Raw genomic sequence first — 15,119 nt, 5'->3', positions numbered from 1 at the left:
CAGAATGTCATCCAAAAAAATTGTAACCTAAACTAAAAGTAAAGATCACAGTATATAATCCAAAAGTATTTTAATCTAAACTAATAGTAAAGATCACAAAAAAGTCCAACAAAACATCATCATAAAGTCTAGAAAACATCCAGAATTCAAATGTCATCCATGAAAAGGTCATCATCAAGTGGAGTTACTAATCCTTCATTTTGTCCATGTGTGGATGGTCTGTGAATATTTGGGTCATAGCTGGCTGATGAAGACCTTCTATTACCGATGGGGGATTCCAAATTTGGAGTCTACAAATGACAAATAAAGACAACATTTTAGTGAAAAAAACCAAGGCTTTACACAATAGAATTATAGGTTTCACAATAGAATAAGGTATCACTCTTTTTTGTAAATGGCATGCAAAGCCATTACATTAAGGCTTTACACTAAGAAGATCCATTAAAAAAAAAAAAACTTGTGTTGTCACATGAACATATATTTCTATATGACACATTAGTAGCATGCAGGACCCAAGAAATTAAAATGTGACCAAGATTGAACAAAACTAATATGGATGTATTTAAACCTTAATTCATTAGGAAAAATTTTATGCAGCAATTAACAAATAGAAATGTTTTAGCAAATGTGTAAAACAGAAGTCACAACAGCCAAATCAGATTAGGCAGTGATGCAACAAAATTGTGATACCAAAGATACTAGTCAAACAATCAAATTAGACTTTACTACAACTACAAGTTAGATATAAGACAGTGAGTTATATAACTTAATATAACTATCATTGGGTTATAAAATATTAAATACCTGATGAGGTTCATTAGGTGCAAGATTAGACAGCATCTGGCCTCCAAAGCTTCGGACCAAGTTTGCAACGTGATTCAATTTTAGATTTCAACTCCTTAATTTCATTTGGTGAGGCTGTTGAGCTAGAACCAACAGAACTGGAACCAAGAACTTGGGAAGGACAAACACCAAATCCCATTCCCCGTACACGTCCTGGATGCTCTTTCCCGAAAACATGGACATAAGCTTCTTCCGCAGTCCTTCCATCATTTTGAGCAGCTAATAATTGTTCCTACAAATATTTGCATAGCTCATTCAATTACATACTAACATATCATGAATAATAATCCAAGTAAAAAAGGTGTTTAGACTTACATTTTTGTGTCTAGCCTCTTCATTGACAAGTGTACCATCCTTCTTTTTGTGTGATTCAGCGTACATTTGTGCTCTAGTGATAGGGTGACCCAACTGAATTTCCTAAAAATGATTACAAGAAAAGTAGAAAATATCATATGAAGACAAAAAGAATGATGACATAATACACATGAATTATAATAAATTAGAATTGTACCATTTCTCTTCTTCTTCTAGCAATTGATTTCGTTCCTAAAGTATGTGGGATTGATTGTTTACCCCTATTTGCAATATTCTTTTCAGCAATTTTCTGTAGTATGCCAAAGAAAAATTAGTAATGAGTTTTATATTTTCATTTTTATTATCATTATCATATGAAGTTACCTTTGTTTCGTCATCCATTTTGTATTGCAAAAAAGAAGCCCACTGTTCTCTTGGAATACCATTTGGGCAATGCTCAACACCTTGTTCAAAGGTCAAGCCACTACTTTGAAACATGCCCCACAACCTTGCTCGGTTATCTTTCCAAACACAAACAAGGATGTGCACTGTAGTGTTTTGGCAAATAAAGAACAGGATGCAAACACGTTAGAGAGATGTTTATGCACTGTATTTTGGCAAACAGAGCGATGGAGGTTTTGGTGAAAAAGATAACTAGAGGGGGAGGTTAAGTGAAAAGGTTTGGTGAAAAAAAGTAACGGGAGGGAGCGGGTAAATGAAAAGGTCTGGAGGGAATTGGGAGCGGGTAAAGAAAAATAGAATCAACTGTGTTTCATTTTATTTATTTAAATGATTTTTTTAGTGCATTTTAATTATAATGACTTTATTAAAATTACTTTTATCCCTTTTAATGTATTTATTTCAAACAAAGAATAGGTTTTATTTTTTAAAAGAAAGAATTTTAAAGTTTTTCTAAGGAAAATAATTCATTTGTATTTTATATTTACATATGAAATACCAATTATTATTAGTTAAGAAAAAAAAACATCAGAAGATATATAATTCAAATATATTATATTTAATTAAAAAATATATTTTGAAAATATTTTGTTAAATTTAATGTATTAATTACAATTAATGTACCAATCAAAATTGATTGTAATTGGTGCATTAATTATGATTAAAATTGATTGTGATTGATACATTAGCTGGCAATACCAACTCAGGCTTTTTCACCCTTTTGCCCCTCATTAATTATTTAATAACCATTTTGCCCCTTATTGCAAAATATCTACCAATCTGCCCATCTTTAGTCGATTAAATTGAATATTTAATCGATTAAATGGTCAAATGAAGATTTAATCAATTAAATCTTCAACTTAATCGATTAAATCTTCCTCTTTATCAGAAGAACAACCTTATGTATGGGAGATTTAATCGATTAAATAGGAAGATTTAATCGACTAAATCTTCAAGTCAACGATTTTTGCCTATTTTGACCATTTAACCGATTAAATTTTTGGCTTAGTCGATTAAAGAGGGGCAAATTGGTAGATAGTTCTGAGTAAGGGACAAAATGATTATTAAATAATTAATGAGGGACAAAAGGGTGAAAAAGCCACAACCTCATCCATATCTTTGTCTTTTTTTGCTGAACAAAGAATTTGATAATTATGGGAAATATTTGAGCCACTAATTAATGTATGCTCTTTTCTAATACGTGTATTGAAATTTTTTTTGATTAATGTTCTAATCACCAATCACAATTTGTGTACCAATGGGATTAACTTTTGGTTGTTTCAATCACAATTAATGTACCAATGACCAATCACTTCGGAAGATCATAACTTTTGATTTGGATATCCAAAACAGATAATTTTTTTATTTTATTTCACATAAATTTCCAAAATCTACGCAATGACACCTTATTTGGCATAATTTATCCCTCACAATTTTTTTTGAATTTATAAGAATGGTATCACAAACAATTAATGTACCAATCACTAATCACAATTAATGTACTATTGAAAAAATTAATTGGTGATTGTTACATTAATTATGATTGGTACATTAATTAAATAGCCATTTTCCTCTGTTTTCTTTTTTTGATTGTGACATTAATTCTGATCGGGCAACAAGATTGTGCCACATAGCGCACCAAGTTCTCTATCCTGATAGCAAACTTAGTCCAGTCGTAGCAAACTTCAATGCGTGGCGGTAAATTTTACTATTTGTGTGGTAGTTTGGTATATAAATGCCAAAAACATGGCACATTAGTCAATGTTCCATGAATTAAGTTTTCATCATTCCAGTTGATAGCCCATATATTAGGACAAGTATAGCACTTATGTAACCATCATTTAAAAAAAAGGATTTTTAAATTTGATTATGAATAAATTCAAATAGATATAAAAAAAATTATATTTATATAGATTAGTAAAAATCAGAAATTAGATGCTAAAAAAATGACGATTTTGTTGATTCATTTTTTATCGAATGGATATATATTATTGAATTAGGATTAATGCTTGAGAATAGAATTAATAATGTGCGCGCATTTATATAGGTATCCAATTTTGTTCATATATCATAATCATATATGTTACGATAAATAACAGAAAATATAATAGATTTTCGAATTTTAAATAGCGGATACATACATATCCTAACTATACTGATTAGAATTTATACAAAAGTGTGTAATATATATTATTAATAATAGCCTATCACAAAGAATTTAATGGCACGGTGGTTGTTGTCATTTAAATCTTACAATGTGTACCGTGTTCAAATCTCGTTACAATCTTACTGATTAGAATTATAATATTCAACTACGATTGAGTCAACCGTCGTCATATTGTATTCTGCGACGGTTTGCCCCTAACCGTCGTGGAAAGTCGGTCGCGAAAAACACTTTTTCTTGTAGTGTTACAAAAGGAATTTACTTGGAGTTAAATGAAATATGTGAGTGAAGGAGCTAAACCTATGCTAACCCTTTGCTTTCACTATTGTAAAATTTAATTTGCCTTTGAACTCTTTAATTTCTTACTTTCATAGTTGCTATTTTGTTGATAACTAGCACAATTTCTTAATCAATTTCTTAAAACAATACTTATTACTTAATTACTTTTATTATATATGGTCACTTGCGATGTTCCTAAACTTTGGAGAAGAGCTTGGTCAACTGAAGAGAATTTTTGTGCAACCCCGTCGATGATGGAAAAGAACAAAGTCAGGTTACCGAACTCTTATCAATACAACATCCATGCTCAAATCGTTCCATTCTTGTAAAAGAAAAACAAAAAAACCAAAAGAAAAACTTCACCAAATCCAAGACCAAGACAAAAAAAACTTGGGGCTACATTAATTCCATAGACAAAGAATGATTTTTTATATGGGTTAGACACCAAAAACTGTGACCAGCATAGAATACTATACATTTGGTAAATTAATCATTATCAAACCTGCCAAGTAGCTGCCTTGCACGAACCCTGACTTGTAACCGGACAAGAACGTGCATACACTGCATTGCTATACGTGATTGTTTCCTTACGCACACCCCACGAACCAATGCTTGCAGCTTCACCAGGCTTTTAAGAGCCCGAAATGCTTGTCTTGCCTATTTAATAATCAACTCAAGTAGACATGAGTTATTATGGTGAATGGATTTTTAGGTAAACGTGAATTTTTTGTACTTAACTCTTTCTATGTATATATTCATAAATTTTGAAGTGTCCTACCCATATAATATCTATAAGGAAAGACATAAAATATTTTCATGATACATGAAGGGAAAATTTCAATGCATAAAATTTCATGACTTGCCATGGTAGTAGTGATGGTTAATTGAACACAACCTTATTGCAAAGAGATGATTTCCAAGACTCAAATCCGAAACCTTTCGATCATAAAAAACAATTTTACTGGTGACAAATGAAAAGATAAATATTTAATTCTTGTATGCATATTAATTATTCACCTCACTATATTTACTCATTTTCTTAACAATTTATTAATTTGTGATGTCACATCAATTCTTGTGTTAAAACATAAGTACGTGTAATATGTACTATAAGAGAATTAAAAATTTATTGCAAGCGAAGATTGCTAGATATTATGATGAGGGTTTGGTATAACATACAAGATGACCCCTGAAATAAGCTTGGATCTTAGTTGCTGCGACATCTTCCTCGGTGAATATGTTAGCCGAAGAGGTTGGTATCGGCAAATCGAAGTCTTCGGTGGTGGTTGCATCATTCCTTAGTATGGCTTCTTCACTTTGATTCGTGCAAATACTTGTTCGTGGGAGAATTATGTCTTTGTTGGATGATCTGAGGAACTTCCTACGAACAAGTCTCAACCATTTGTGGGATACACCCATTTTTCTTGTTTTCTTTTGTCTTTCGTTTGGAATGGAATAAATATGATATGATCGATTTAAATGTGTCTCGCTTTCAAAGCTTTAGAAGGAAGTCGCGTAAAGAAATTAAAGGGGAGAATTGTGGGCAACATGTTTGCTCTTAAGGGACAAAAAAACCCTTCTTTTTTTTTTAAAACTTTTCTTTTGTTGCCTATCAAAATTCGGAAAATAAAAACGTGGCGGGATGATTTCCTTTCTGACCAGTCCCAGTGTGATTTTAAAGCATTCCTGAGCAATGTTTTATACTTAACTCTTCAGCTTTTTGGTTATTTGGGGGCCATAACATCGAGATATGTATTGCACTAAGGTTTAGCTTAGAGAATTTTCATCAATTTGTCATCGTTTGATATGTAAGGAGTGGATGTCATCAACAACACATCGAATCAAGAAAGAAACATTTTGATTCATAATATCGAAATCAACAAACATGACCTTTTTTTTATTTTATTTTTGTTCTAAAAAAAAAACAAACATGACCTTTTTTTAAATTTATTTTTTTCTTTCAAGTATTTCAATTGGTCAAGTGCTTCTGCCCATACAATGGACTCCATCAATAACTTATTCTATGCGTAGCTGTAGGTTCCATCAAATATTTTTCAGCAGAACCAACATTAATAACTCAGGAAAAACCTTGTAAACATAACTTTTAACTTTTCAACCAGTGACAACCCTATAAAGGTGCCTTACTGGGAAAGAACTTGGTTCTGACAATCAACCAAACTAGGATGCTTGTTTTCAACTCCAATAAAAAATAAAGATTGTCTAAAGAAGAAGTTAAAGCATTGAAGAAGGAATGCTTACAGCAGCTAATAAGTGAGTAGCGGCCACCATAGACATATTTTACCAAGGTGACATCCCTGTCAAGCATGTTGCAGCCATTACATTTGAAAAAGTCTTCTTTAAAAGGCCCATTGGCAGCATTAGAGAAATTGCTAGGAAAATCTTTTTGAACATTCACCCTTCTATGTTGTCCTTTGAAATTCTTCTTCTTGTTTGCAAGCAAAACATTTCCTCCATCATCTTTTATGAAGACAGCAACCATTAGCGCATGGCCAAAGAATTTTGTGATGACAAAAAGATTCTCAAACTCCTCCTAAGATGGTTGTTCAGCCCACCCTTGAATTGATATGATAAAAGGATTGTGCTCCAACTTCAAACCACAAATAATACGATGCTTCATCCTTGCATAAGATATTGGCTCATCTCATACGAGTGATTGTTGGAGGTTATGGGTTTGAAAGAGAACGGTTTAGAGATGCTTGAAGTATTATACTAAAAGTTATCAGATTTGGAATGCTTAAGAATATTACCTCTGTCAGGTGGATCTAGGGAAAGCCCATGGAAACACCACCAATAGGCTAAGCTATTCCAACCATAGTAAGTGAGTCAACACCACATCTCAACCCAAAACTTTAAGGCATTAGATTTATGAGTCCTCTCACTTATATCCACTTTACTTAGCTCATTACCAACCAATATAAGACTTATTACACTTGAATACTCCAACAATCTCCCCCTCAAGTGTGAAACCTAGCTACCAGTGATATGCTCCCCCTCAACCGAGTACCCCAGGACCAAAGTACTCAATCTGTCTCCTAGCCAATCACCAGGATAGCTCGAGCTCAACCTAGCTCTGATACTATTTTCAGGCGGGTCAATGGGAAGCCCATGGCGGGGACCACCACTAATAGGCTAAGCTACTCCAGCCATAGCAAGTGAGTCCAACACCACATCTTAACCCAAAATTTTAAGGCATTGGATTTATGGGTCCTCTCACTTATATCCATTTTACTTAACTCATAACCAACCAATGAGAAATTCATCACACTTGAATACTCTAACAACCTCCAGCTTAGAAAAATCTTAGAGATAATATAAGCTATTGGATTCCATCCATATGAGCCCAAATAATCATGCTCACCTACTGGGCTTATATGTAGACATATTACTAGACTATATTATGCATATATCCAACTATCTTCAACACAATCCTATAGAGTGATTAGTGTAATGTTCAAATAACTAAATATGAATCATTTATATCCAGTTCAAGACAATCAACCTTGATCACTTAAAGAGTGTTAGCAGTAAGCTATTAACCTCAATCATCATTTGCAATCTAAATAAATAAATCATCATTATCATGAATCTGATAAAGATCAACATACCAAAATAAATATTTAAAGTTTTAGATTCAATCTAAACTCATCCAAATCCTAACATCTAAAGTAAGTCTTAAAATCAGCTCACAATCAACAATATTCATAAAATAAAGATAGCAAAATATAAGTCTTAAATAAATGAACTACATCAAAATATGCAATAGTAAGTGAACTGTCAAATCCTCACACACTCTAAATGATATATTCATTCATCAAGTAGGTCATCTTGGTCAAAATCTCACTTATTAAGCTCTCCTCCATCTATGTTATTCCCAGTAGAATATCAAATATAAATATCATATTATCATGAATTCAATCAATTGAATAATCTACTAAAAATATTTGGTTCTACTGAAAGAACTTAGCATCCTAACATTAGGCAAAGAAGAACATATATTACTGTCATAAAGCATCATAATATCATGTCCATATGCAAAAAGCCAATTTCATAAATTTTGAACAAGGCCTAAATAGTTGTTTTGCAGATAGTCATCAACTTAAATTTATTTATAAGACAATAACCATTATCTAGTTTCAAAGAACAAGATCAATAGTCAGGTCACTTACAATAACCTAATCATGTGATATCAAGTTTCAATTAAGAACAAGACCAACAGGCTTCTTAAGAAAACAATTATTTCTGTTTCGATTTGGAATGCCACAATTACTAATTCTTCAAAGTCAAGTAATTTAGCATCAAGTTTGAAATGAGATCATTTAACCAAAAGGATGATACAACCTAATTGGATTGTATCGTCAAGTTTGGAATGACACATGTTTCCTATATAGAACCTTTGAATTAGGTTCAAGTTATCTTCATCAAGTTTGGAATGAGATAACTTACCATTTTCAAATTAATTAGCAACCATGAACATCAATGAAACATATAGAGTATACTTATCATTTTGGACACCAAAAGGAAAATTCAACAATTCAAAACATACAATTAGAAGATAAGTAAATGGTAATTGAGACTTGTCTACATAGTGTTTAATCTTATTTCCCCCACTATTTTAAATAATTGATCTTTAGGCATACATTTTGTGATAGCATTGTCAAGTTATCCTTCGATCTCGCATTGATCAAGGTGATAACTCCTTGTTCTCTCAGATAATTCAATAACGCATGTCTCAATCTCACATGTCTTCTCTTTGAATTAAAGAGAGAATTTTTAACAACTTCAATAGATACTTGATTATCATATAACAAACTTAAAGAATTAATCTTTAGCTAAGTTAAAAGAATATCCATAATCAGATTTTTTATCCACTATGCCTCAGATTATTTAGCAGGTTGAGGTCAAAGCAAAAGGTTATGATTCCTTAGATGATAATACAATACAAATTTGTCTTGTGGATTCCCAAATAATAGCAGCTCTACCCAAAGTGAATATATATCCACTAGTGGGCTTAGTATTTTCGATTTTTGAGCACCTTGAGGCATCAAAATATCCATTCAAAGTTAAAGGATAACCAGAGAAGTGTATATATAATTTTTAGTACCTTTGAGGTATCTCATTAGCTTATCGAGGGCATCTCAATGCTTTTTACTAGGATTACTAGTGAAACGACTCAACATGTCCACTGTAAAGGCTATGTTAGGTCTACTACAACTCGCACTATACATAAGACTATTAATCAATTTTGAATACTTTAATTGATCTATGTTGGTCCCTTCACGAAGACTCAGTCTTTTATTATAATTACATGGTGTCTAACTTAATTTGCACTCACTATATCCCTAGGTAAAAAATAGTTTCTCAATATAATGAGTCTGGCTAATGAAGATGCCTTGTTTTTCAAAGCTTACTTTCATACAAAGAATGATATTAGCAATACCAAGATCTTTCATCTCAAATTTTTTAGCTAAATTCTCACTACATAATGACTGAAGTGAAGAATTAACATGTCATCCACATACAAACAAATGATGACTATCTTATTTGACATAGAACAATAGTAAGTGCATTTATCTAAATAAATAGACTAAAATACATAACTCTTTACCACTTTGTCAAATTTAAGATGCCACATCTTAGGTACTTACTTATGACCATATATACAAGAATTTGTTCAATTTATAAACTTTGTCCTCGCGGCCTTTCATGAAAAACCCTTTTAGTAGTTCCACGTATATTTCCTTATTTAACACTCTATTTAGGAAAGATGTCTTTACATCTATTTGGTGCACTACATAGTGTTCAATAGATGCCAAAGCAAAAAAGATTCTTATAGTTGATGGATGACACACAAGTGAGTAGACATCAAAATAGTCTATTTCACTTCGTTGTTTAGCTACTAAACATGCTTTGTATATGGCTAGTGATCCATCACTATATTAAGTTTCTTTTTCAATATCCACTTTCAGCCTATAACCTTAGCCCCTTTTGGCAAATTGACTAGCTGCTAAGTATGATTCTACAGGAAAGAGTCATTTCATCATCTATGGCTTCTACCCACAGTAGAGATTCCTTATATCTCATTGCTTCCTGATAGGAGAATGGGTCATCCTCTAGATAGTAAGTGACAAAGTCGTCGCCAAAGTCTTTCGGAACTCTGTCTTTCGTAGATACTCTAATTGAAACTGATTAAACAATTAGTTGTACGGGATTAGTGTCAGAAGGGCATGCTTTAGATTCTATAATAGATTCTAAAATCATATTTGTAGATCCAGAAACACTCAAGTCAGGATCTTTGAGAAACTTATTCTCGAAGAAATTTGCATCTCTGGATTCTGCATTTCCTAGATATACAAAGGTAATGGTTCTAGGCAGTTTTATTAAAATCGACCCGGCCCAACCCGACCGATTGAATCGATTAAACAGGGACTAAAACCCGTAACTAATCCGATTCAGTCACGGTCATGCATGCAACCCAATCAAAAACTGGGTTCAACTAGTGCTCACCCGGTACTGGTATTTGGTTGAACCGATTTTTGAAAATTGTGGCAAAATATTCCAACACGATTTGAACTTGGCACCTAAAGGAAGGAAAGTGGCATGCTAACCACTAAGCCAAATTACTTTGATTGTCATATTACTTCTATTTATATATTTATTATATATCTTGATATAAATTCAATTTAAGCGGTTCAATTAGCGACCCACTAGTTGAGTCATTGACTCATTGACCCGGTACCTCGACTGAGTCGATAATCGGTTCAGGTTTAATAACATTGGTTCTAGGTCCCACTTTAGGTCTCTTAAGATCTCGTATTCTTACATAAGCAATACAACCCTAAGTCTTAAGAGTATCATATCTACAAGGATGCTTATGCAATATCTTATAAGGTGTCATAGGCAACTTAGAGTGTTACAACCTGTTCAGGATCTGATTAGCAATTAAAATTGTTTCTCCCTAATAAGAGGAAGACATGTCATCTATAAGTAACATAGAATTTAACATTTCAGTTAATGTCCTAGTCATTCACTCGACAACACCATTTGATTGGGGGTGAGTGAGAAGTAACGGTTTCAAGTATTATGCCTTCTGAAGTAAAAATTTCCTTTAACCCTGTATTGTGTATTATCCTTGTCTATCTCTCCTAAACTTCTTAATTTTCAAGTGAAGTTGATTTTTTACTCTTGACTTTTGAAAATCTTGATACTTTCAAAAGCCTCATCTTTCAATTTCAACAAATAGACATGACAATATATATATATATATATATATATATATATATATATATATAATCGTCTATGAATATTATTAAATACTTCTTACCACCTTTGATGACATAATTTTTAAAGTCACAAATGTCAGAACATATCAGCTTAAGAAGTTATATGCTTTTAGAAATTAAGTTAAAATGTTTTCTAGTGATCTTAGTTTGTGCACATACTTCACATTTGTCAAATAGAATAGAGGCATCAAATGAAATATTATGAGTTTTAGCTAAATATTGTATATTTCTGTAGTTCACATGTCCAAGACTATTATGTAACAATATTGGATCAATCAAAGTTGAACTCATGATTTATGCTCTTTGTATATAAACTTAACCTATACATAAAGAACCATAAATGCATAACTAAAATAACATAAGTTAACAGATAAAGTTACTCTACCATTCATAGTTGAGAAAGACATACCAGCTTTATTAAGCAAACTCATAGATATCAAATTATTTTTAAGTAAAGGTATTACTTTAATGTGTTTCAGAGTTAGTAATTTATCTGAAGAAAGCATCAAATTTGCAACCTCAGCATCAGTCACATCTGTCTCACCACTATTGCAATTTTCCACGATATCTTTCACCTCTGTGGCATAAGTTAGTAAAATCTTGTCATTTGTAGCATGACAAGTAGCTTCGCTATCCAACCACCACTCAGAAGAGACACTGACCTTTCCATTCTTCACCATTCCAATAAAATCTTGAGGCTCAGGTCCATTAGTTAACATATTACCCTCCGTTTGTGACGTGTTATTCTTAGACTTATTTGGTAGCTTACACTCTGATACCCAGCGACCCCACTTTCCACAGTTATGGAAATATCCCTTCTTTTTCCTTTTGAAGATAGCCTTTTTGACCTTTAACTGTGAAGAGAATTCACTTTTTGGTGACTTGGGCTTTTATTGAGGTTTATTACAATGTCAAACTAAGTTGGCAACTAACTTTTATAGTCCTACTTGTTCCAAACTCTTCTTAGAATAATTTTGATCCTCAATATAAATATACCTCTTCAATTCATCCAATCCAATCTATTCTTTCAGTCTATTCATTTCAATATTGAAAGAACTCCATTTAGCAGGTAGCTTACTCAACAAAAGACCCACAAAAAGATTATCAGACATGTCAAATCTATCATCTTTTAGCTTGTTCCTCATACTCTCTAGTTCAATTATCTGAGAGGTGATGCTTGAATTCATGTTAAATTTGAATTCGAATAACTTCTATACTAGGAGAGTTTTGGAGAGCCCCTTTTATTTTTGGAACTAAGCATTCAAGTGGTCTCATATCTTTTTAATCGTCTTATACTCACTACAAGTTATAGCTAGACAAGGATTTAGAGAATTTAGCAAGTAATCTCTACAGAAATCTTCACCTTTGTTCTATTTATATTTATCCACATTTTCAATGGCAGATGCAAAATCATTTAATATAGTATAAAATATTTCATGTACTTTTATACCGAATTGAATATATAATTTCCAACTATGAAATTCAGTAATATTAAATGATTGCAATTTTATAATATCATAGGAACTATGTTTAGCCACTTTTAATCATAATTAAGAGTTAGAAAAAGCACACCTTGGAGTCCACGAATTTCACAAATTAGAGCAAAGCCTTTAACTTTCGCCAAGTTGCTTTGTAGAGTTAGAATTTGCAAAAACAGACACAAAAAACAAATTTAGAGCACCCAAAAACCTTAGAATAAACTACCGCGGTTGTCGTAAACTTATCGAAATATTCCCCGATTATTAGAATATTCCTTAATGGAATATCCTCTTAAAGACAAAATTCTTGCGGAATATTCTTTTCTGCAGGAATATTCTTTTTCGCGAGAAAATGAACCTGAAACTTCCAATGGTCGTACTCCTTCATCCAACCTCCATTTAAGGTAAGCGAATAGTCAAATCGATCGTCTCTATGAGTAGAACAAAGTGTAAGAACCCGCACCGTTAATTAAGGAAATTAATTAATTAATTATTGGAAATTAAGAAATAATTCCATAATTGACCCTAATAATTATTATGTGGCTTAAATAATTATGGTAAGTGATTAATAATGCTGAAAGTCGCTTTTCTGACGAAAAATGCAGATACCGGTTCTGCTACTTGGTATAAATGCGTACCGATGAAGTATCCCGGAAAATTATAATAAGTGCATGAATATTCCTAGAATATTATATAGGACTTGTAAAACAAGTTTCAGGTCAAAATAATGAGAATTGATGCCTGAACTAATACTGTCAGTGTCAAAACGCGTATCGGAAAAGTGTTCCGAAAAATTAAAATAAAATATGAAAATCCTAGAAAAATGGCTAGGTTCAAAATATGAAGTTTGAGATTAAAAAGATAAGCATAGCTATTAATGCTAATACTGTGCGATTAAGCTTAGTGAGCCTATAAATAGGCTTGGCACTAAACCCTAGGCCATAATTTTGGCTACCTACGTGAAGAAAACTGATCACTCACCAGCTGCCACCCTTCCCCTCCCATTCCATAGCCTTCTTCTTCACAAACTCCACCAAAGGGACCACATTTGTTCATAGTTCCTTCATGAAAGTGGTTTAGGTGAGTGAGAGCAAGGCTTGTGTGAGTGAAAGGTCCCTGTTTGCTGAGTTTAGGTTTTGTCTTGGTGTGGTTTTAGGGCTGTATTTCTGAGTTTGGAGTGAGGGATCATCTTCTTGGTACTTTTGAGCTTCATGGTACCATTTTAATAGAGAAAGGTCCAACCTTGTGATACATTTTCGTGGCTTTGTTGAACCTGAGTTTTGCGTCAGTTTGGAGAGCTCCAAGAGCCTACTTTTCTATTGAGTTTGAACCTCCATAGGTATACCTTGAACATTCCCTTTGAAATTTCATGAAAATAGCTTGTTTAAGTCTCTAAAAGAGGGAACTTTGATTAATCAAGTTGAAAATGATTAATCTATGCATGTTTAATACTTTGGAATATCTGTTTTGAGGAAAAACAGAACTTGGGAGCTTGGGGAAGCTTTGGGGTCTCGAATTATGCAGAAAAATCTGCATTTTTGCGTTTCTGCACAGGTGGTAATCGATAACCTTTGAGTGGTAATCGATTACCATGAAGGGTAATGGATTACCCCCTGTATGGTAATCGATTACCTCGTGCAAATGTGACAACAACGACCTAGTTTAGTAAGATTGTGATATCTCGCGCTACAGAGCTCCAAAGGAGTGAAGTTTGGACCTATGTGAAGCTAACACAGAGGTCTACAACTCTGTAAAATTTAGTAGCCATTGGATCAGTGGTTTGATCGCAGTGTCAATTTTAAGTCGCATTTTGGTTGATGAAAATTCTGTTTGCAGCAGTCACCTTGCGTAAAACATAATCGGAGTTATACAACTCCGATTGAGACATAAAGTATATCGTTGGAAACCTCAAGATGTCTAGTTTAACATTGTAAATATTAGAATATGAATATTGATATAATTGTTGGTCTAAAACAGATTGTGATTCTGCTGTGTTTGGACTTTGAGTTTGTGCGGACTCTTGGCTTGGATAGCTAGCTTGCAAGGTAAGCTTCTGTGTCCTCGGTTTAGCCATTGTTGGTTCCACCATGTCCATTAGGGGTATGGTTATATGCATGATGTTGTTTTCATGATATATTGATTTGTGAAGTGCTGTTGAGCTGTTATATGCAAGTGCCTTTATGAGATGCATGTGGTGTTCCACCTATACGGTAAGCCTGAGTATGTGGTACATACAATAGGGTGAGGTTGTGGGTGAGGTGCAAGCGATGTTCCTTGTACTAACTGTAGGTAATAGACGTA

At 33.0% G+C, this 15,119-nt stretch overlaps 2 protein-coding genes across 2 annotated transcripts; both read right to left on the bottom strand.

Moving 5' to 3' along the window:
• Positions 1–146: 146 nt before the first annotated feature.
• Positions 147–1,539, bottom strand: LOC133289720 (uncharacterized). The gene is made up of 5 exons (XM_061487717.1): positions 1,522–1,539; positions 1,355–1,447; positions 1,159–1,260; positions 836–1,075; positions 147–290 (listed from the first exon to the last, which is right to left on the bottom strand). Exons 1-5 carry the CDS (start codon positions 1,537–1,539, stop codon positions 147–149), a joined length of 597 nt encoding a protein of 198 aa, XP_061343701.1.
• A 2,986-nt stretch (positions 1,540–4,525) lies between these two features.
• On the bottom strand, positions 4,526–5,458 carry LOC133289719 (protein IQ-DOMAIN 20). Its single transcript, XM_061487716.1, has 2 exons — positions 5,219–5,458; positions 4,526–4,696 (listed from the first exon to the last, which is right to left on the bottom strand). The coding sequence occupies exons 1-2, from the start codon at positions 5,456–5,458 to the stop codon at positions 4,526–4,528; spliced, it is 411 nt and encodes a 136-aa protein (XP_061343700.1).
• Positions 5,459–15,119: the final 9,661 nt, after the last annotated feature.

Source organism: Gastrolobium bilobum, unplaced genomic scaffold (genome assembly GCF_033153095.1).
Source record: "Gastrolobium bilobum isolate Gb01-03AN ecotype WA unplaced genomic scaffold, APGP_CSIRO_Gbil_v1 utg50461, whole genome shotgun sequence".
Lineage (NCBI taxonomy): Eukaryota > Viridiplantae > Streptophyta > Magnoliopsida > Fabales > Fabaceae > Gastrolobium > Gastrolobium bilobum.
The sequence above is the reverse complement of the archived record's forward strand: the minus strand, read 5'-3'. Positions and strand labels throughout refer to the sequence as shown.